The 24,141-nt window shown below is 37.6% G+C and overlaps 1 protein-coding gene across 1 annotated transcript; it reads right to left on the bottom strand.

Moving 5' to 3' along the window:
• Positions 1 to 177: 177 nt before the first annotated feature.
• tnfrsf18 (tumor necrosis factor receptor superfamily, member 18) lies at positions 178 to 23,479 on the bottom strand. Its single transcript, XM_066666698.1, has 9 exons — positions 23,457 to 23,479; positions 8,894 to 8,988; positions 6,391 to 6,582; positions 5,743 to 5,904; positions 3,718 to 3,805; positions 3,546 to 3,616; positions 2,510 to 2,548; positions 2,037 to 2,156; positions 178 to 1,012 (listed from the first exon to the last, which is right to left on the bottom strand). Exons 1-9 carry the CDS (start codon positions 23,474 to 23,476, stop codon positions 876 to 878), a joined length of 924 nt encoding a protein of 307 aa, XP_066522795.1. The 5' UTR covers positions 23,477 to 23,479; the 3' UTR covers positions 178 to 875.
• Positions 23,480 to 24,141: the final 662 nt, after the last annotated feature.

The raw sequence follows: 24,141 nt of genomic DNA, 5'->3' as shown, positions 1-24,141 counted from the left end.
ATATATGAAGGATGAATAGATAAATTCATCCTTCACACTTATGCAAATAGATCAAAGAACTTTGTAAATCTTTAGACCACTGAGACTTATGGCATTAAGATATCTTCTGATAAAAACAACCAACCCAGTCGTATGTAATGTCAGATGTTATCTTTCAACATTTACAGCCCCAGTGAGATGGGGGATTTCCTGGTGGTTTAACACGGAAAGTTAACTTAAGTGTCTACTGCAGCATTGCTATAAAAACATTGTAGCCATTTTTACAAAAAATGTTGAGACACTCATATAATCTACTTGGATTTAGTCTGTCAATGGGTTTTGTAGAGTGCTAACTGGTGTGAATAAACTTCAATTATATACGCGCTACATTAGCTTTAATAACGTCTTAGATAATTTAAATTGAATAAGATTTACCAAAAGTTCACCATTTGATGTAAAACAGACACAAGAATGAAAAACCCTCCACCCATCCATTTCTGTGCTATGTGAAAGAGTCCTACACACTCTCAGAAAAAAAAAATACCTTTAAAGGTACAACAGTGTTTAAAAGTCCAGTTGTGTTCCCTTAAGGTACATTACATTCTCTTCTTAAGAAGAGGTTAATATTTTTAAGGTTTCATTATAAAACTGTGTAAAAAATAGAACACAATTTAAGTCCTGAGAATTAAATGTGGTGTGTGAAATCAACACAATTTTAAAATCTACAATTATTATAGAATAAAGTACAATTATGTTCCCTAATTAAAGGTACAAATATGTACCTTTGAGGGTACCACCACAGTGACAAATTTTCTGACAGTGCAGAATGCACCCCTTAGGCCAAAAGGGGGCTGATGCCACAGATGAAAACCTACGAAGGTTTTACAGACGTTGATTCAGACTTCACAGTTTGAAGTGGAGGCATCTGACACGTCACTGAAACTCTCAGAAGGATCTCCTTTTTCCTCTTTGGACAGTTTACAGCTGCAGTCTTCAGAGGGCAAGATCAGCGAGCGTGTGGTTGAATGGCTTTCTGCAGAAAGACATAACAAAGTAAAACGTGGGATTTCTTATTTCACAATATCAGTTTCTAAAGGGATCCAGACGAAGTGGCATCCACTGTGGTGGTGCATTTGAGAATATATTTCTAAGATGTAAAAAACATGTATTTCACAGTGATATAATTTACTTTCTGAAGGACATAGAGTACACAGAAATTTACTAAATAATTATTTAGAAACACTAAATAATTAAACAAGTAACTGGCATTTAAAATCCAGGCCTTGTAGCAGGGGTTCCCAAAACTTTTGTGCTTTTGTTCAAATGAACATTATATATGTCCTGTGGCTATTCAGGACAGTTTCAGTGTTTAAACATTCATTCTGCTGTGTGAGTTACACACACAATGATCAGCCATACATATAAAATTACTTCCTTGTTTCTAAATTTATTGTTCATTTTTCAGTTCCACTAAACATACAGGAGCACTTTGTAGTTCTACAATTACAGACTATAGTCCATCTGTCATTCTGCATACTTTGTTAGCCCACGATCATTCTCCGCATTGCAGTGATGCTGCTGTGGTTGTGGTGTGTTAGTGTGCGCTGCACTGGTATGAGTGGGTCAGTGCTAAAAGTCATACACCATGCATAAAATACCAGCAATGTGGTGGTCCTGTGGGTGTCCTGACCACAGAAGAACGGAGTAAAAGGGGTCTAACAAAGAATGCAGAGCAACAAATTGACTACAGTCTGTAAATGGAGAACTAAACATGGATCGTGTTTGGTCATTGGGGTGTAGTGAGTGTAGGTCATTTTTATGTTATCGCTGATCATAGTTGATCAGAGCATTTGTGACAACTCAGACTATTCTTTGAACTGATTAGCAGTCTAGTCATATGTAAAACAAATGAATAAACCAAAGTGGAGATTCTTCAGGATTCCCCCAAGTCACATTTGTAAATCAAGGGACCCCAGGTAAGGACCACAACCTTTGGGAACTCCTGCCGTGCAGCTTGAGGAAAGTAAGCACAATCAAAAAATTTTGATGCCACCTACTGTTCTTCTTTCTCCTGTCGGTAGATCTTCCAATACAGGCATTAAACATCAGTGCCATACACATTACACTGTTGATGGCTAAACAAACCACTATGGCCTTAAGTGTCAGCTGATAGGAATCTGTGGGCAGAGTAGGTAAAATGAACTTTATAAATATCAGGGATTTCACAGTCAGTTACAATGGCATTCAATGATAGTAATCATGAAAATATAACACTTATGATTGCATTCAGAACAGATAATGTTCAGTGACTATGACAGACAAAGATAAGTGCTAGAAGAGAAAATTACAATAGACAGGTGCGTATGTTGGAGAACAACACTGACCAGTGTTATCCAAATTTATTTTAGATCTCAGTTAAACTAGACATTTTCATTAAAAACAACTGTTCAGTAGTTTTGTGTTATTTATGTTATTATTTATGTATTTATATTTTGCTGGCATTTTCATACGATCTGAAAGACAAACCTACCTAAAGTGGAGTTGAAGGTATCCTGCCGTGGTTCGGGACCTGATGTGACAAGCAGGGAGATCTGAGATTAGTATTTGTTTTCTGAATATTTGACGCTTATCTAATCAGATACTGAACTGCATGCAGTTTTAGATCAATCTTGTATTCACATGCACAGCTTTTCTCAGATGTTGATAAATAAACAGATATTTAGCTGTTTATAACTAAACATAATGGCCATAAATAGTCAAAGGTTTGTGGACGCCTGCTCATTAAAAATTCAAGGGTATTAACAGATGGTTTGACCTCTGATGGAATGACAGTTTTGTAATTCTCAGAAAGCTATATTGTCGCTGTCCAATAAAAAAACATGTATCTACAAAATAGTCAGTTTACAGGAGAAGGACCACCCCTTCTTAAATTTCAATGGAAGTCACTGTAAAAACGATATATATGTATATTCCAAGTAATTTTGGAGCATTCGTATTGGTCATGAATATTCACACACTGTGAAAGACAGCTGCAGTGTGCTGTCAGCCAACCCACTGCCAAAATCTGTTCATCGGTGCTGTAGAGAAAGCACTTCCACAGCTCCATAGCCCAAAATGGAGGGCATGATTTATGTCCCTTTAATGTGCACTTGGCATTGATCATGGTGACTTAAAGGCTCATGTTGAGCTGCTCCAGAATGTCCGATTTTACTAACAGTGCTTTAGTGATTAGTGATTATACATAGTGTCTGGGTGTGCACAGGACATTTGCCAGTCTAAGTGTTAACGTGGTGTGGTAAAATGTAACATCCAGAATGTTATTACTACATTTACATTTGCTGTTTAAACAACTTTGTCCACAATGACTCCACAAAGAAGCCGAATTTTCTCATTCCAAGGGTGTCTACACACCTTTGAACATACAGTGTATATTATACACAGAATCAGTAGATCGATCCTATCTTTAAAAGACAATTTACAGTAAACCAATCATTTTAAGTCATAAGACATGCACAAGGACTCAAGGTGAATACAATTTTTGTAATAGATTAATAAATGGCACTTACTTTGCCAGCCACACTTGGCATTGTGCGTTATGTTTCCAGGGAAGAGCACATCCAAACCAAATTTTCTGCAGCTGTTACCAGCAAAAGTGTTTACAGAAATTATATTAGAACAGTTTTCATAAGTAAAATTGTTATTAAATCTAATACTGGTTTGTGTTTCAGTGAGACTTACTCTGTTATGGGTTCACACATGCTGTCCTCCATTGCACTGTAAGTATTGTTTGGGCATTTATTACAATAATAATTGTAAGAAAAGCGGCCTGTGAAAAGTAAACAATTAAAAAAATAGTTTTCATTTTTTACGTTTACAAAAATTATGTTTGTTTCTGATTATACAGCATTCATTTTAGAGTTTGATCTGGTCATTTGTAAGAAAGCATTGATCAACTTAACACATGTGCTATGTTTGGTGTCCTGTAAATTCAAGACCCTCTTTAAATAGTTATAAAATAATACATAATGGTTTTTATGTAAATATCAAGGTATTTGGCTTTTGTGATTATGAGTATCAAATTCTAAATCCCTTAAAGAGGATCTGGAAACAAACATATACATAATTTTAAATTGATCTGGGGTATCCAGTAGTGTTTTATTAATATGTACAGTGATCCCTCGTTTTTCGTAGGGAATGCGTTCCAAGACCACTCGTGAAAAACGAATTGCTGCAAGGAGAGGAAAGATATATTTTTTAATGTATTTAATGAGTATTTGGACTTTTAAAACCCTCCCTGTTACTGTTAACAACCCACCCTTTTCATTAAACAGTCATTCTATAATGTTTTTCAGCTGGAACTACATGTGATATCCTACCAGTTTCTTTAATAGAGTAATTCCTAAGCTGTGATTTAGCGTAAGTAAATTTCACTCGGATGTGGACATGAACAATACATGTACTGTACATAAGAAATACTTGTAAATGATATATTGTGTGACCTACAGTCCTAGTCTAATACATGTAAATAATAAAAAAATACTTTCAATTTACACATCACTTTTCACGGTTTTCCTAGATTTTCCCTCAATATCCGCGATATAGCGGCCATAAGCCCCCTTGAAAAAACCCACGAAGTAGCGAATCTGCGAAAGATGAACCGCGAAGTAGCGAGGGATTACTGTAAACACATATTAATAAGACATACATGCAGTGTGTCAACATATGCTTGGAATGGATGATCGCTGTGTGTAAAGATGTCTATGTGTAAACATATAATTTGTAAACAAATAGGGAGTTATGTCATTAGTTATTTTTTGTCTACTAGATACAAACTGACTGTGATAAATAAAAGAAGCATCCAGTCAGATAATCACAGTTATCTCTAAACGTTCATTATTTCATAAAGTGAAGGAAAAGCTTAGACAGAACTCCTTAAACAGATCAGTATAAAGAACGTCAGTGGCAGTATATTTGATTAAGAAACGGTAGAAAGTTGATACTGAGAAATAACTGCTGTGCACAGAACATCCATTTGTTGATGTTATTTGTATTTCGTTCCTGAAGCTGTAAACCCTTTCAGTTAAACCCTGAGTAGGTTCGCACTCACTCTTGAGTTTCAAAACTAATAAAACCAAGTGCTGGCTCTAATGTAAGCTAAACTTTATCTGAGCTATATTAGGTGCGAAAATGTATGTTTTGTAAAGCTAGATTCTTTTTCAATATGAAATTTAAATATGTTCTTCCATGTGATTCTTTATTTGCCTTTGTTATACAGAGTCTGTTTATTATTCTGATTATTTACATTAGCAATTTGCCATCTTCTTTGGCACTATTTTCTATATTCTTTGTGTGATATTGTCTATGCCTCTACAGCACTTCTCTTGGAAACCCTCAAAACCACACTGGAATCTCCAAGAGGGTTGTGACACCAGTTTGAGAATAGATTTACATCACTTTCTGGGCCCCAAATCATGAAGAAATAAAGTCTTATAAGCACAGGTGCCAAAATCCTCAGACCCAGGCAAGAATGTACATACCACATGAAGTATACTTCAAAGTTAGAAATGCACTTATGTTTTTACTAGCCCCCTCCACACGCCCCACCCCCAAATAACACCAGTGCATGACTGACAAAATTTTCCAGTTCAGACCACATATCTAAGGCCAGACCACAGCCTATGATACTCTCTTCTGTGATACTCCAGCAGTATTTATCAGACAGAATTTTCTAATTCTGAGAAAAGGGTAGATCTCTGCGTTTACCTGATCTCTTGAGTTCTTCTCCTGGTTTGCATGTGGGTCTGTCCACACATTTTAATACATCTTCATCACCATACAAGTGGGATTTAGTGCAGGGGCACTTGGCAGCATCCTTGTCTGTACACACCTCACACACAGTACTGCAAAAGTCTTTGGGATATTGGCCTGTGTATGCAAACAAGAAAACAATGGTACCATGAGTACTAATAAATATTGAATTTAAGTATAAATAAATTCATGGTAAATTTTAGGTCATACATTCTTTTATTGCCTTTGCGGTGTGAAAACATGTAAACATCTCTTAAACAGCGAGTATACTGTACTTGTGTATATTTGAAACTACACTTACTGATTACTTTCATAAAAATAACGGAGGCACAAAAGTTGTAGCACATCTAAACGTTTTATGAATACCCGCCCCCCATGTTACACTCAAAAACCTGAATGGAAATTGTGCAATAAAATTCTCAGAGCAATGCCATAAGTTAAAGTATGTAAAAGATGTTTTAACACATTTATATCAACAACACATCCAATCATTTATCTGTAGTTTTATGCACTAACTGTCATCCCATAACACATACGACAAAAAAAAGTACTTATATCTGTGATATTACTTTTCTTTCATTAGAATGATCATAGTTCTCTTACCAGGAGGACATGCATCACAGCATTTCCCTTTATATTCATACTGGGTGTACCAGTTACAGTCAACAGCCAAGCACACTGTGAAGATGTAGCCCATAGCGAGTAGTTTCAGACTGAGCTTTGCGCTGTCCATTTCAGGAACCTGATCACAGGGAATGTGGGTTGCCTCTGCCTCCTTCTGTTTATATGAGGTCTCTGTGTGACGTCACAGAGAGAGAGAGAGAGAGAGAGAGAGAGAGAGAGAGAGAGAGAGAGAGAGAGAGAGAGAGAGAGAGCGCAAGCTGAAACTAACCTGACAGAGACTGTGGAGATGGTGGAGGCGTGCATCTTAACAAACACAGGATTCAGTTTCGTCTCCAGCTCCAGGGAATTTACAACAATCTATTTTCCTAAAGACTTTACCCCGAACTCTAGGAGTTACCCCGAATTAGTATTTTGAAAAATACCCCTATAGGTACTAACCTTATACTGCACCTACACTTGCTAAAGTAGGCAGTATTCTTGTAACTCGCTAATACTTTTAGATTACAGGGTAGAATAAAGCTCTAACTGACCACAGATTCTCACATGTACACAAGCCACAAGGTCACATGCTTGATGAAAGATCACGCTTTGATATCCTGAAACATGTGCTCTACCTTCCCATTGCAAAGAATACAACTCTGTTAAATCAAGTAGCATTAGAATAGACATTGTCAAAAAGTACAGTCCTGTACATGAATAAACAAGATGACAATAAATACTCTCTGTGAATTTGAGAAAGAAACTCTGAGGACCCAAGGCTCGAAAGGAGAACTTTCAAAGAGGAATGGATTTATTAAATCAAAAGGAATGTAAAAATAGAGTAGCTTAAAATAATGGGTAAAAATCAGCGACAACACTTCTTTCATTTAATTTAGAGTTAAACTGGTCATTAAATATATTTTTTATTTCAGCGATTAGATATGAAATGATCTGCTTGCATCAGAAAAATCATAGAAATCTAAAAATGCTTTTCAGATCATGAGAAAATTGGACTTTTTGATAAATGAGACAGGTCTGAATAAATACACAGGTGTTTGTGTCCATCCTTCCATTGTGAGATGACAGCTGAAGACTATGGGTCTAAAAGGATGTGGAGCCATCAAGAAGCTTTCACTGAGGAAAGGAGATAAGGAGACAAATCGAATAACTTTTTCAAATAAATATAAAAGCTGCCTATGTGATCAGAAAGACAGCCAGAGCTCAGAAACAATTAATATGTTTAGGATCGCTTGTACTATCAAGATGGAAATGCAGCCTAAGGCTTCTAATGACCATGTAGTTTCCATAGATTTTGTGTAATTTCCTCTCAGTGCTAGGTACATAGCTCAGGGGAGGTTAATGTTGTGATTGCTGTTCCTCCACACCTGGAGCCCCCAATTCTTCCTGCTGGTTGAGGGGATCAATCCGGGGACCCCTCTGTTCAGAGTACACTACTCTTTCCTTTAGGTGATGATTGCCCACAGTAAAACAACTACAGCATTGAAGAGGCATTCCAGCATTCCTGGCATGCATTACTTAGTAACATGTCACAACAAGTGGTAGTCATTCAAGTTTAAAAGATTGCTAATTCCTAAAAAAAATAATGTTATATGTGATAATGTTAGCTCATATAATGACTCATGCTTTTCCCGATAAACTAATTTTCAGAAACACCAGGGCATTTTGTAATATCCAATAAAACCAAGAAACTGTGATTCAAACTCTTTAACCTTTATGTAACGGACAAATGTACAAAGAAAATAGTCTTGACTGTGCTTTGTTCATTTGTTTCTTGAAGTACACTCCAGCTGGGACCGGAGCACAATATCTGACATGACACTGTTTTGAAGTATCATTACATGATAAACAGGTGAATATAAACCATATAAAAAGCATTCACCAAAAGTTCAGATTTTGCAAGCAAATTTAAATAATTGCTCATCATTTTATGTTCATTCATTCATTCATTATCTGTAAGCGCTTAACCAATTCAGGGTCATGGTGGGTCCAGAGCCTATCAGGAATAATTGGGCGCAAGGCAGGAACACACCCTGGAGGGGGCATCATTTTATGTTATGTTATGAAATTGTCAAATAATATAAACAAAGGATTTAGAGCTTTACTTAAATTGTGAAAAGATTCAGGAAATCCAGAGAAATACCAGAGTAAGGCTGGACAATCTTAAATTAATGTGACCTTCAAGCCCTCAGATGGCACTGCCTAAGGCACTTATATTGATAAATATAGCCATGTTAACTTAGAAGTATTAAAAAAACATTGTCTTCCACTGCCTCAAGAAATGCAGATGGTTACTGCTGTCAAGATGACGTCATTTCTGAGTTAGTCATGGTTATTTCAATAAGTTATTACCAGGCCTCATTGTGTCTTTTACAACAACATGGCCTCGTAGTCACAGAGTGCATGTGCTTGACAGGCCTGTCCATCCATCCATCCATTATCTGTAAATTATCCAATTTAGGGTCGCGGGGGGTCCAGAGCCTACCTGGAATCATCGGGCGCAAGGCGGGAATACACCCTGGAGGGGACGCCAGTCCTTCACAGGGCTTGACAGGCCTGTATGTTGTCCATATCAGTCTCCTATGGCACATCATGAAGAGCAGAATCAGACTTTGGCAAGCATGGACTTATGAGCAGATAAAGTCTTGTATCAAGCCAGAATGGGGAAAAAAAATCCTCTTGCAAATTCTAACAATTAGTTTTCTTAGTTTCCATATATTTGAACTTAATTAAAAGGAAAGTTGATGTAATCTGGTGGTAAACGTGTGTCACAGGAGTCAAATTATAAATGTGTTTATTACAAAACACAATCAGGTTGTTCACGGAAAACACTGGAAAATGTTTTTTGTGTCGTTAAATAAAGATTCGAGAGAATTGTTATTTATATTTTTCTGGAAATGGAGTTTATAAACTTAAATAAACCTGTAGGTATCAATGAAAACAAAGTGGTAAGATCGTATAAGAGAAATTTATTGACTTTTTGAGCAAATATAATATTTGATACATTTATGACGAAACTATTCATTATATCCAAACGTTTATAGTGATCCTATCATTAGGGAAATTGCTGCTTTAAGCTGCTGCGATTGTGGACAGAGACATTCCTTTTTTCACGTACAGCTTGTGGAATCTCCCCAGCTAAAGTGGGTGAATATATTAAAGCTATCATTTACCAGACTAAACTAAATATCTTAACAGGACTTGTTCACTGTTTCCTGAAGAGCATAAAACCTCCGAAATTTGATTTAAACCAACCCACCAGAAACTAAAATGGTCCCAGGATTTCTGTCCGCACATAAACATTTGAAACAAGGTTTGGGTTGGAATAGCATTTTCTCCTCCCACAAGCCACAGCTAACACCCAAATGCGGTCTGACCACCATTGATGGCTGCCCCCTGCTCTGGGACTGTGTGTTCACTGCCCCTAATAACTAGTGTCTGTGTGTGTGTGTGTTTATGCAGGTGTGTGTGTTCACTGTCATGGATGGGTTAAATGTAATTTAATCGAGCAGTTGTACAATGACAATAAAGACCAAATTAATTTTCATTTCACATATACTTCTTTTAATTTTGTTAAAAGCCACAACCAGGCCATACTCATCAATATGATGATATACAGGAACTGGTTATAAAATTAGAATATCATCAAAAAGTGAAGCTTGTATATTATACTCCTTCATTACACACAGACTGATATATTTCAAGTGTTTATTTCTTTTAATTTGATGATTATGAGTGACAACTAATGAAAACACCAGGTGTCTTCCATATTGAACCTTTTGACAATATGCTAATTAGCTGTCAGTTATAATCATCAAATTAAAAGAAACTGTGTGTAAATTTTTCATGATATTCTAATTTTATGACCAGCACCTGTATATATTCCTTTTGGAAAGCTGTAATACATTTAAAAACAATTCCAATTCCAATGAATAATATGAAAAAACAAAAAACAAGCTGAGATTCTGTAAAGAAAGATTAGGAGATTCTCAAATTAGGAGAAACCTGGTGAATCAAAATTGCTCAAAATCAGAACAATTTCCCAGCTTTTTAAATGAATATCACAGGGGCTTTTATAACTATTTTGCTGTTTCACCAAGAGACATACATACCCCACACCCCCAGCATTAGTTTTTTGGCCCAGTGCCCTGCCACTCATGGGCCTCCAGGTTTATAACATAAGAAATTCCTTTCATTACATTGACGCATACCAAAATGATGCAACATATAGCAACCAAGTTTCAGGCTTTTACATATTATTAAATAAATGCAGACATGGAAGCGTGCCCTATAATGTCTCATATTTATTCTGATTTATCCAGGCATATTCCAACAGTTGAATATGAAATCTAACTGCCTCAAAGCAAATATTTACTACATGGTCCTTATTCTCTACATTCTTCCTCAGGGTGTGTCTGCCTAGATCAAGTTTTGGCTGGAAATTTAAGCTAGCCTCTAGATCCAGGCCATCCATCCTGCTCAATGTAGACTGCTTATCCAGGGGCAGCAGTTATCGTAAAGAAACTCAGACCTCCTTCTCCTGAGCCATTTCTTCTAGCTCTTCCCAGGAGATAGCAAAGCCAGTCGAGACATATTTCCCCAGTATGTTCTGGGTCTTCCCTGAGGTCTCCTCCCCATTGGACCAGATACTCAAACCAACTCAGCTGGCTCCTCTCAACATGAAAAAGCAGTGGCTCTACTCCAGTGCTGCGAGGCGAAGTTCAAAGACTATAGGCGAGGGATGGAACGTAGATCGAATGGTAAATCGAGCGCTTTGCTCTTGGCACTTCACCACAACGGACTGGTACACCGCACTGATCCATCTGTCAACCTCCTGACAAGACGCTGAGATACTTGAACTTCTCGCCTTGAGGCAGGAGCTCACTTCCAACCTGAAGAGAGCATATCACCCTTTTCTGACTGGTCTCAGGTTTGGAGCTGCTGATTCTCATCTCAGTCACTTCACACTCGGCTGCTGGAGGTCCCAGCAGGATGAGGCCAACAGGACCGCGTTATTTGCAAGAAGCAGACATGGACTCTTAACATCACCAAAACAGACACCTTCCGCCAATATCTGGATCAATACTTGAGAAATCTACAAAACCGGTGTATTGTACAGTAGATTAAAATACAGTTTTAAAAATAACACACTCAGTAACACAACATGTTAATACAACATGTTAACACAACAACGCTGTTGCATTTGGCTTTGAATTCTTGTGAAACCTTTAAAGTTGTCTCTATAAGTAAATAAGTACATTTCAATAAGCTCTATTTCCAATACAACATTAACACTGAACATTCATTCATTCATTCATTATCTGTAAGAGCTTATCCAGTTCAGGGTCGCTGTGGGTCAGGAACACACCGTGTAGGGGGCGCCAGTCCTTCACAGGGCAACACACACACACATTCACTCACACACTTTATGAGCAGCCAATCCACCTACAAATGTTTGTTTTTGGAGCATGGGAGGAAACTGGAGCGCTCGGAGGAAACCCACGCAGACACAGGGATAACGCACCAAACTCCTCATACACAGTCACCCGGAGGAAACCCATGCAAACACAGGGAGAACACACCACACTCCTCACAGACAGTCACCTGGAGGAAACCCATGCAGACACAGAGAGAACACACCACACTCCTCACAGACAGTCACCCGGAGTGGAACCCGAACCCACAACCTCCAGGTCCCTGGAGCTGGGTGACTGTGACACCTACCTGCTGTGCCACCGTGTTGCCCTAACACTGAACATGTACAATTTAATTAAAAACATTTATGGATGTAAAACAGGGACTAAGCTTAGTCATGGACTACACAGCATAATGAGCTGTGATTTTCCATTGAAAGGAGCACATAGTCGAGAACTAAGCTTAACCCCTGGCTGTTAAACCAGCCCTTAATATACTATTGACTTTTTTAATTTGAATTTGAATTTTAATTACTGCTTAGAAGAACACTTCGTAGTATTTTTACCTTAAAGTTACAGCTACAAAATCAATGATTTTCACTGAATAAAGCCTCTGTCATTGATACTCTGAGCTCAGCACTGCAGAAACTGCACTATGTAAAATTCGGAGGAGGGTAGGAAACCAACCACCCTCCCTCATTCCTTGCTCTTGATTTCAGGACAGTGCTGTAAAAGTGAACTACACCCATGTATGGGGAGCCTAGGAGCAAAAATGCCAAACTTTTCCTATAGTGTTCCTTTAAATGCATTTAAACCTTTGGCAATTTTTGGTGTTTTGTATAAAATGTCAACATAAACAGGAATAATGCTGCATGTCCACTATATTAAACTGTATTTTAAATGCAGTAACCCCCTTCTACCTACAATTACCATGGAAACTACAGGTATTACTGCATTTAAAATGAAGCACAGTACTGTGAGTGTGCAAATGTTTGCAACTATTTCATACAATGAAATCACAGAATGCAATTATTTTTAGACTGTCTGTTAGACAGTAAATTACTGTGAATATAATACAATGTGTACTGTAACACACAATAAATTTACAGTAGTTTTATACAATACATGCTTTTAGAATGTCCTTGGCACTATTGTGAACTTGAATGCTAATGCACACAAAAAAAATATAAAATCTGTCATATCAACACTTTCACAACCTCTCCTTTAGTTTTATTTCCTTTGAGAAATAGTGACTCAAACTTCATTCCAAGATCAGATTTATTTTTCCATACATTTGACAGTACACACTGCCTTTGCACATTGTGGTGGTTTAACCTATTGACTCATGTCTGACATTTAAAACTCTCTTATGGTGTATCAACTGCAGCAGAACAGCCTTTAAAAAGGACATAATCCACAAGTGAACACAGTTCTGTGGTCTTAATGAATCACCTATGACATGCTTGTTCAAAATATAACCAGGATCAAAAATTAGGGAAAGGAAACCTGACTGACATGAGGAGAACAAACACATTCTCTACAGAAGGTCACTTCTGCAAACCATGCCTGATTAGGTTTCCTATGTATGCCATCAGGTGTTTTCAGCTGATCAAGAATGCAGAAGCATGCATTGTTTCTTATGCAAATATTGCATTGTAAGGCTTGTGTCTCAAAAAAGACATTGTTATTACTCAATCAGGTTGCTGTCTGGATCCTGGATGAAATCACTTAGTAAATCCCATGAAGACTATAGTCCCTAATCTGATGATAATCCTGAAGAATTAGTACATTTAAACGTACACTATATGTGTTATTTAAAGACGCAATGCAGCCTGCAACAATAATAAAAAAATTAATGCAAAATTGAGGACAACATAAGAAAAAAATCATCTGATGTGGACGAATGGTGACAATTACAGTTACATGAAGGAAAGTACTGAGATTTCCTGGTGCACTGAGGTCACTTATTACTTATGAAACTGACTTATAGATACCTATGTACAAACTCTGCATGCATGCAGGAAGTGCAGGCTTTATTCATGACATTTCCCTTAAAGGCTAAATACAAACTCACTCATGCTCTCGCCTTGAACGTCACTCATGTTAGGAAACCACAAACCTAGCCCTGAGCTTTTTTTTTTTTAACTGTCAGGGAATGCCCAAAGGCTCGAGATCACAAACATACCATTCTCCTCTTTTGAGAGTTTAAAAAAGTAACCATTCTTAAACAAAAAGTAAATCAACTTCACAGTGACTTAAGGTTATTCTTGCCACAGTTAACAAAGTCATATTATTATTGTTAAAACTTACAGAATGGCTGAAGAACTTAAAAGCAACGTTCAGGATTGTAATCAACAGTTTTTTAATCAAATACTTTTTCCTCAAACATACCATTGTGCCTTAAAAGAGAACTGCATATTCCCACCATCGTAAATGTTCCATTTAAGGAATTATATCTAATAGCAATGTTGCCATTATTGAAAGTCATTTTAATAAATAAATAAAATTTTTTTATTTCCTCATGTAGATCAACATGTCCATAGTTTTTCCAAGCTTGGAATTTAAACATTGAATATCGCTCTGAAGACCTCATTAAATAATGAAGAATATAAAGAAGCCCACAGGTATTGCAGTTTGAAAGAAGAATTAAATTACTGTGACCCAGGGTTTCTCAACAGAAAATTTTCCTGTGCATTCCACCAAAAGTGCATTAGGAAGGTGGCCGTCATGTTTGGGTCACTGTGGTAGTGTTCGTACTGTGTATATACCTAAAAATGAAACTGTACAATGCTTAGACTACAAGACTTTTTTCTCTGTGCTTGAGAGGGGAACCACGCAATCAATGCTCTCAAGCTCTCTGCAGCATATAACATTTTGTGCACGTATACAAGTACAAGTATATATACATGTGCAGATGACTTAGGCACCTAAGATAATGACATATATTTAAACTAATGCCTGCTCAGTGAGTGCAGGGCTTGTATAAAGTCATAAATAATCACAGTAAATACAAATAAATAATAATATAAAACAAATAAGAAATATAAGATTTTATTTTTTTATAAAGTAGTAGGTGTTTTGAAGAATAATGTTTTGTTCAAATTCTACTTGATTTGCATGAATTTGTTAAATTAACAGCACACATTATTTAAAATCACTATTTATAACCGGTAAAAAAAGGTATTGGATGATAAACCTCAAGTAATACTGGCTCCATGAGGAGAGATTTGGACAAAATTAAACCAACACATTCACACACACAGTATCACACTCACTGGAGTAATGTACTTTGGTTTTATTCTAATGTTGGGCGTTATTTGTTGTTGGACCAATGAGGTAGGTGTGTCGAAACAGAGTGGACACAGTGTTTAAAAACTCCAGCAGCACTGCTGTGTCTGATCCATTTATACTAGCCCAGCACACACTAACATACCACCATATCTGTGTCAGTGCAGCACTGAGACTGATCACCCACCCAAATCAGAACATTGAGAAACCAGGTAAATGGTTTAAACAATGTATTCAGAGCAATGGAATACAGTCTGTAATCGTAGAACTACAAAGTCGCAGTGACTATAGAAACAAGGCTTATTGTAATGTTATGGCTGGTGCATGTCCAAAACTGTTCTGAAAGAAGCCCGTTGTTGTTTAAAGATATAATCTTATAGGTAAATTATCTTTATATAGGTGAATTTAAATGTGCTGGAATTACACAAACATTCAATTACTAGGATCACTGAGGGGGAGTCTGAAACCGAAGTTTGTTATTCTATTTCACAATATAACCACTTAAAAAAGTTTTTATTGATTTTATACTGCAGGAACATATTTGTATTTGAGTGTGGATTTATGATACTCCACACACCTCTAAACCTGAAGGACATCATTCACTAATGGAAAGTAATTAAATATTGTGAAACAAGCTTTAATTTCTAAGACATTACATGTCTAAGTTGAGTAATACCTGTGAACATTATAACTCCCTCTTTTTTTTATTATGTGGCTGGAGTTTGATGGCGTAAGTAATGAATATAGTTAGTGATACTCACCTTATTGTAAACCAACAGTATGTGTGTTAACAGTCAGAGAGTGGGATACGTTATGACGCACACGTTTTCACACATTCATAAACCACTAGAGGCATGCTTACTTTAGCTTGGGTTTTATCATCATTATTAGATCATCATTCTAATAAGCCTTCTACTGACAATTCTCATACATTTTAGAAAATCCATAAACATCTTAAAAGCCTTATTCCAAAAAATGTCAGCTGTCAGAAAGGCTGCTGTGGTCAGCTCCATGCTCACAAGTTCTATGCCACTTGTGGCATGTTGGTATGAGCCTTTGTAGATGTTTACTAAGACACTGGTCAGAAAAGGTTTAGGCAGGTGTTATTTAGCTTTATGAAAGGTGAGATATAATACAGGGCAGTAGGGTGGTGCAGCAGGTAGGTGTTGCAGTCTCACAGCTCCAGGGACCTGGAGATTGTGGGTTCCTAGTCCCGCTCCGGACTTATCAGCGTGGGTTTCCTCCGGGTGACTGTCTGTGAGGAGTGTGGTGTGTTCTCCCTGTGTCCACGTGACACTCTCAGCAAATGGGAGTACAATTTTAAGTACAATTTAGGTACTTAAAAAACACTAGGTCATATATTTACGTTAAAAATACAGCTTCAGAATTGTTATTTTCTTTTGACCTTTAATATGGAAAAAAAAAAGCCTGTGTTGTTGCTCCTCTGGGTTCCGCACAAACAAACAAACAAAAAAAAAAAAAAACACCTGTATTATGTAATTTGTGAACGAGTTTAGGAAGCCACTCCTGGTACTCCTTAATTTCACGACAATGCTGAAAAAATTAATTAGATAAAGCATATGAGCAAAAATACCAGACTTTACCTAGTTTTATTTTAAGAGAATCATATTTGAACTGTCAGAAAAAAAGGTAAGGTAGAGGTACAGTATTGTTCACTGAAGTTACAAACGTGTAAATGTACCTCTAAAGGTACAACAGTGGTGTTAAAGCCCAGGTGTTTTTCCCTTAAGGTACTTAAGGCTGTGTAAAATAGGAAAACATTGTGTAAGTCTTGGAGATGAAATGGGGGCGTATGAAATCTACACGATTTTTAAATCTATTAGCATAGAATATAGTACAGTTATGTTCCCTAATGAAAGGTATAAATATGTTCCCCCTGTGTGTCACGAGGTGGGTGTAGGGGAGGTCAAAGAGCAAGGAACTGGAAGGAGGTTATCGCAGGAGACTTTAATAATATTAATAAGAAAATTAGACAGAAGCTAGGGAAGTAGAAAGGGGCTAAACACAAAGGCTAAACAGAGGCTAATCACAAGGGCTAAACACAGAGGCTAACACTGAGATTAAACACTAAACAAGAACAGATCTAAAGGGCCAAGACATTAAACCATAAGTTGAACATTAAACAAGACAGCTAAACATAGCAAGACTCTTAGCAAGGCCATGCACTACAAACAAACATACAACCACAATGACCCACAAACAAGAACCACTGACCTGGACTATAAAAAGACAACACAAACAAGAAACACCTGGGACAGATAACGAGGGGGCAGGAACACTAAGGAGGCACAAGTGGGAGGAGCAAAGGCAGAGACAAGGAAGACAGGAACAAAACAAAGAGCCATGTGCTAAAATACATGACAAACAAAGGAAACAATGATACACAGACATCAGGAAAACAGTAGACATACATGACACAGTGGTTCTCCATAGTGACAGCAAAAGGTACCACCACAATGACAGTATACCAATTTATAACAGGTGTTCAATCACAGAGGACTGCATGACTGGGTGCATAACAGTTCAACTGGTTCCTTGAGTGTTCTTAGTTCTGTATTCACTATCCATGTGTTGCAGTTACGTGACTTTTATTTCCATAAATATCCATATTGGGGACTGATTATCTGGTTTCGTAGCACAGCACTAACATGAACAGATGGGAAAATTGATAAATTAATCTCATACACAGCTACACTCCCTAAAAGATCCCACCATGCAACACAGTATGTAGAAAAAGACAGATATATTTTGTTACCCATATAGCATTTTCTTCATAGGTTCTAATGAAAAACTGTCAAATCATAGACTTATTTATAACCTGCCATTTATATGCAAGATATTACAAACTGTCACACAACAGATCTGTTTATTTACATAGGAATCACATTTATGAAAACTTTCAATCTGGATTCAGGCCACATCATAGCACAGAGTCAGCACTTGTTAAAATAACAAATTATATATTTGTTTTTTTTTGATTAAGATGGTGTGCCTTTGCTTGTTCTACTTGACCTAAGTGTGACTTTTGATACCATACACCACACTATGCTCTTAGAACGATTAGAAAACATGATTGTAATCACAGGAACAGCTCTAGCGTGGTTCCACAAGGTTCTGTTTTAGAACCACTGTTATTCATACACTATATTGACAATAGAATAGTGACATTTTTAAACCATAGGGCTTAATATGATGTCGGCCCACCCTTTTCAGTTATAACAGTTTCAACTCTTCTGGGAAAGCTTTCCACAATTTTTAGGAATGTGTTTATGGGAATTCTTGATGTCAGGCACTGATGTTGGAGAGAAGGCCTGGCTCTAACTCATCCGAAAGTTGTTCTATCAGGTTCAGGTCAGGACTCTGTTCAGGCCAGTCAAGTTATTCCACACCAAACTCGCTAACCCATGTCTTTATGGAACTTGCTTTGTGCACTGGTGCACATTCATGTTTGAATGGGAAGGGGCCCTCCCAAATCTGTTTCCACAAAGTTGAGAGCCTGAAATTGTCCAAAATCTCTTGGTATGCTGAAGCATTAAGAGTTCCTTTCACTGGAACTAAGGGACTGAGTCCAACTCTTTATGATGCAGAAAAACTAGTGCTTGTTTGTCTAACTTCCAGGTTAGATTATTGTAACTCGCTGTTTGCAGGATGTTCCTAAGTAAACATCAGCTAGTTCAGAATGCTGCAGGCAAGGCCCTAACTAAAAGCAGAACATTTTAACACATCAGCCCAGTTCTATCAGAGTTGCTCTGGCTTCCAATTAAATTTGTGTTTACTATAAAATTATTTTATTGACATAGAAACCCCTTCATAGTCTTGCCCCTGAATACCTGCAAGAATTATTTCCTATTACAAACCAACACGTCCACTTAGATCAGAGGATGCTGGCTTTCTACTTGTTCTAAGAATTCAGAAGACTTCAGTGGGGAGAAGGGCTTTTTCATGTAAATCCCGCCAACTCTGGAATAATCTTCAGTTAATGGTCGGGACCCAGTCTTGACTTGTTTAGTGTAGCTTTTAGTAAATAAACTTTCCCCTGGCTTTGTTCAGTGTGCTAATTTTTCTCTCTCAGGTCATGGCAGAGACTTCTGGAGTTGTTTTAAACTATGGACAGATTTTTAAATTTTGAAAAGCATGAACTGAAATGAGGATTGCTCTATTCCTGCTCCATAGGTGGGTTATAGTGTCTTATTTTTGCTGTTTCAGATCACTTAAGGTGGAAATGTTTCCAAACTCAGGAGATATCTAACTGCAATACCAAAAGTGCTGCAAAACTAGCTCAAGTTACAAATGAGTCTCGTTTTAAACAACAGTTTTTTACTGTTCCACCTTAAAAGGAGCTAAACGTAGCTTAGAGCTACGTTTCCCCACAGATGGTCCTTTTATAGTATTGTGGGAAACTGAGATGCTGGTGCTGTCGTCCCACTGCTCACACATGACATCACTCAGGTTTGTTGACGGTGGAGCGGATGGAATGGCAGTGTTTCAGGGTACCCTCATGTTACCTGTTACCTACTGGTTCTTTCCTAATAATTTGGCTGTTGTAGTAGCAAGTGCTGGAATCTCTTGTGAAACACTATCACAATATTTATATTCCGTATAATCCATAAATACAAAATGCCACCTCTACTACCTTCAAGTCAATGACTACCCTCCTGTCCAGGTGACATTGAAAAGTATAACAGATTACTAGAGGATAATATTTTATTTTGACAGTCTGCCTAAATTATTTCTCTGGTTTGGCTTAAAGTCTAATAAATGAGTTCTTGTCTGAAAATATAAAATATGTTTCCATGCCTCAGTAAAGTCTGAGGCCGAATCCCAAATGTCTTTCTACTCTTTAAGGTCTAAATAAGAACTAAATGGGATGACAGAATATATAAAGGTATTTAAACATCACTGTTTATATTTGTGTGTTTGAGTACTGAGTAGGTGCCCAATTTGGCAGCTGCTCTACATAGTGATGTCAGCAGCAACCAATGGATAGTGGGTTTATTAAAGTAAAATACAGTCATTAAGTCCAATGGCTAAAATGTCCCCACAGCAAAAGTCCAAACCCATAAAAACTGTGCTTGTTTCTCATTGCTGTTTGTGATTAATGCCATCTTTCCGGAGCATGTTAAACTAAGTGGTCATAACCTGCTCTCTCTGTTTATCTTTAACAGTCTGGTTTTCTGCACCCACTTTCCTTATTTTGGAAAAAGAAAAACATATTTATTGTCGTATTTACTGGATTAGATGTGCCCTATGCTGCCCTAGATGAGCCTCAATTATCCAAATCAGATCCAGAGCCAAAGTTCCTGGAAGCACAAATACATTTCTTGTGTAATCAAGTCTTTCTTTTCTAGGGAGATTGCTCAAATACCCCCAGTAGGTGCACCTTAAAGTAGAAGTGATCTGTAGTTAATTTTCACAGCAACAGACAACATTCCCTGTTAAGAAAGAAACAGCACATGACAAGCATAAGCAGTTCTCTGAAACTGCAGAGGAAAGTGTAAGCAGCTGTGAAACTTCGTAGGAAATGGTGACGCTGGAGGAAGTGGTGTGTATGTGTACTGGTGTGTGCACTAATTCTTCACTAGGATTGTCTTTCCTAAATCCACTCAGATAAAACTTTCAGGGCAGAAGTTTATAAGTCTATAAGAAGTTGTATTACTCATTTGTGCCACCAGTCATTGTGTGTTTGTTGTTGTGAGAATGTAGGAACTTTTACTGAATTCTCAAAACAGCTCATCATGGAAAAAATGCCACAGAAATACAGATAAATCAGTGCATGGATTAGTCCACTCTGTTATACCTTCCACCAACAGAAATCTGAATGTTTATTTTTATAAACATAAGGGGTGGGCACTCATTTAGTTATATTTGCTCAAAAGTTCATTAAGTATTTCACTCAATAAAACATTTGTGCATCCTCCTTCTAATGCTGGCATTCAGCTATTTTACGTTGCAGCCGTTGCAGTAACAGGTTTTCAACTGCACACACAATTTGTCAAAACCCCTGGTCCAATTAAGTGCAGCTGCACATGAGCCTACGGTCACCACACTCAGTGCCAATTGCCGACTAAAAGGCCATAAAACTCCCAGGTTGGAGTGATGGCATTCCTTGGGAAATAAATTGGAGTTATCCAGGAATAATCATCAAGCATCATTAAATATCCCAACCTTGGTACCATCGGTTTGTTTTACCCATTCCCATGTAACATCTTGGCGGCACGGTGGTGCAGCAGGTAGTGTCGCAGTCACACAGCTCCAGGGGCCTGGAGGTTGTGGGTTCGTTTCCCGCTCCGGGTGACTGTCTGTGAGGAGTTGGTGTGTTCTCCCCGTGTCCGCGTGGGTTTCCTCCGGGTGCTCCGGTTTCCTCCCACAGTCCAAAAACACACGTTGCAGGTGGATTGGCGACTCGAAAGTGTCCGTAGGTGTGAGTGTGTGTGTGTGTCTGTGTTGCCCTGTGAAGGACTGGCGCCCCCTCCAGGGTGTATTCCCGCCTTGCGCCCAATGATTCCAGGTAGGCTCTGGACCCCCCGCGACCCTAAATTGGATAAGCGGTTACAGAGAATGGATGGATGGATGTAACATCTTTACATCTATCTATATGCATTAGGTAGGAAAGCAATCTATTTTGTATTCAGTTTCCGTAATTTTATCTTTAGTCACTGATCTCTTTTTGTGTATGTCTCACTGTTGCCCTGACGACAGCATATGGTTTGCCTCATGATTTTGTAATACCTCGAACTTTGGAGGTTTAGCATTTCATAATAGACCAGAAAAGAGTGATACACAATTCATGACATTTGCTGATGATGTATGTTGGATGGTATAAGAAATAATTACTAAAACATACTCATTACTTGTACGTTGTGTACACATGTATTCAAGCTATTTTCAGGAAGATTTTCCATTTCCACTATGTTTAGATGATGAAACATGTATGTGAGGATTTGACTATATTAAGTTTGCATTGTGAGGATTCGATAATACATAGCCACTAGAGCTTTGGTGAGGTCTGGTAGCCCATGTTTGGCATTTTGAACATAGGCTCATGTACTGCTGCTCCACAGCATTTTATGCCATTTAATGCATTCTTATACAGATTGTAGAAGGCGTGTGCAAAATTTTAAATTATTTGTTCACAATGGAATCTAGAAGAAGAAGAAGAAGAAGAAGAAGAAAGAAGAACTGACACTGTTAAACTCCTTAGGGAAATTGAAACCCAATGAACCCATCCGTGGTAGTGCACACAAACCATACACACGTACACACACACAAACCCACACACCTACACATCTAATCACACACACCCACCCACCCACACGGAGACCTTTAGGCCACTGCTGCTCAAACACAGTATAATCGAGTTAAAATGAATGCATTTTATGGAGTCTACAACCGTTTGGACATTAACTGCATTTCAGTGAATGTTGTGTCACCTAACGTTTACGGGGAAGGAAAAAAAAAGTTTCAATTTACGTTCGTAGTTCACCCACCTAGCCACCAGAGGTCGCGCATCGGAAATTCCGACTACTGCTTTAGTGCATCAACCCTGTCTTGCTCATGGTCCTGGCGGCACCATGCTCTGCATATTTTAGTGGTTTCCTTGCTTTTATACACCCACTGCAACTTTGAAAGAACTTGTTTGTTAAATTATTAAATAAAGTGCAGGGCAAGGTGCCTGGGTGCCTCCAGGACTAAGGATGAGAAGCATTGCATTAGTCAAAGTGACCCCCAGCGGTCAAGCAGGTGAACTACAACAAAGAAAGTCCAAAAATAGATGCAGATAATGCATTTATTCTGATACAGATGCTAATTAACTATTTTAAAATCGTGCTATTAATATTATAGAAACTATATAACTTTGCCCAGTGCATATTTATTGTGCTCAGATTTTATATAAATTTAATTTGGATCATTTCTATTGGTCTGAATAAATATTCCTGCCTTGTGTCATGAGATCAAAAAAAGCGCCATTAATATTTTGAGTTTGTAAAATGATTTCACAAACTATTTCACAGCTTGTAGTTGTATATCACCTTCTGTGTTCTTACACGTATCTGAATCTATGAACTTTTCAAAAACATATATACTCTCACAACACCAAGTTTGTGAATATGTTATAAAGATTTACGTCTGCAGAGATATTTTGAGCACGTTGAAAAAATATGAAAATGAAAAAAGTTTTGCACACTCAGATATAACTTACATGTGTTGTCATCCAAATATTTTGTGTATATGTGATAAACAACAATGACGTTTCACAAGACTCCCTATGTGATGATGTACAGTACCTGTGACACATCACCAAGAGAAACCATTATGTATACTTACCTGTACTTACTCACCTGCATACGTGTCATGTGAGAGGGAAAAGAGTACTATCTCTTGATGCTGAGTTTTACTTACCTGGTTGAATCCATTCTCCACAGAGGGAAGGGGGAACTAACATCTAGAAGAGGGAAAATATATTATCTAATAAATATTGATATTATGAATGAATGTTAAACATGCCATGGCAATAATTGAATCTTGGTACAGTCGTTAGTTCATTGTTATTTTTATTGTTTATGAAACTTGTGTATCCAAGATACAATAACTTTTACCTCTTCAGGGAATGGTATATTCTAAGGGGCGGGGCTACCTATATATATATATACCACACAAGGGGAAAAGAGGGAGACTCTGCTAGACCGTAGGGAGAGAAGTATTACCTAAGTGCATTATAAGACTCAATTGATTTGGTTGTCTTTATTCTTTTTGTCTCTACTAATAGAGAATTTTGTTTTGTTATTTTTTTTTGTTCACAAGGAGCGTGCGTGTATATATTATAAATAGTAATATAAAGTCTGGTGTGTAAATAAAGGTGGAAGGGAACCAAAAATCGAACCTCTCGGTGTTATTTCGAGTCGACCTTATAATATCTCAGGCCTCTCGCCCGACTCTACCCATAGAGAACACCTCCCACCATTTCACTTTGCGATGGTGTAGGGGTGAGCTTTATCACACCCTATGTTTG

This window comes from Hoplias malabaricus, chromosome 3, assembly GCF_029633855.1.
Source record: "Hoplias malabaricus isolate fHopMal1 chromosome 3, fHopMal1.hap1, whole genome shotgun sequence".
Classification (NCBI taxonomy): domain Eukaryota; kingdom Metazoa; phylum Chordata; class Actinopteri; order Characiformes; family Erythrinidae; genus Hoplias; species Hoplias malabaricus.
This window is presented reverse-complemented; position numbering and strand designations above follow the sequence as displayed.

Excerpts from the sequence above, each read along its gene's own strand:
- tnfrsf18 (XM_066666698.1), bottom strand. The coding sequence starts at position 23,476 with ATGCAGGTGAGTAAGTACAG. Across the intron at positions 3,617-3,717 it reads ATGTGTGAACCCATAACAGA|CTGCAGAAAATTTGGTTTGG; the intron begins GTAAGTCTCACT and ends TGCTGGTAACAG. Across the intron at positions 1,013-2,036 it reads CGACAGGAGAAAGAAGAACA|AAAGCCATTCAACCACACGC; the intron begins GTAGGTGGCATC and ends GTCTTTCTGCAG.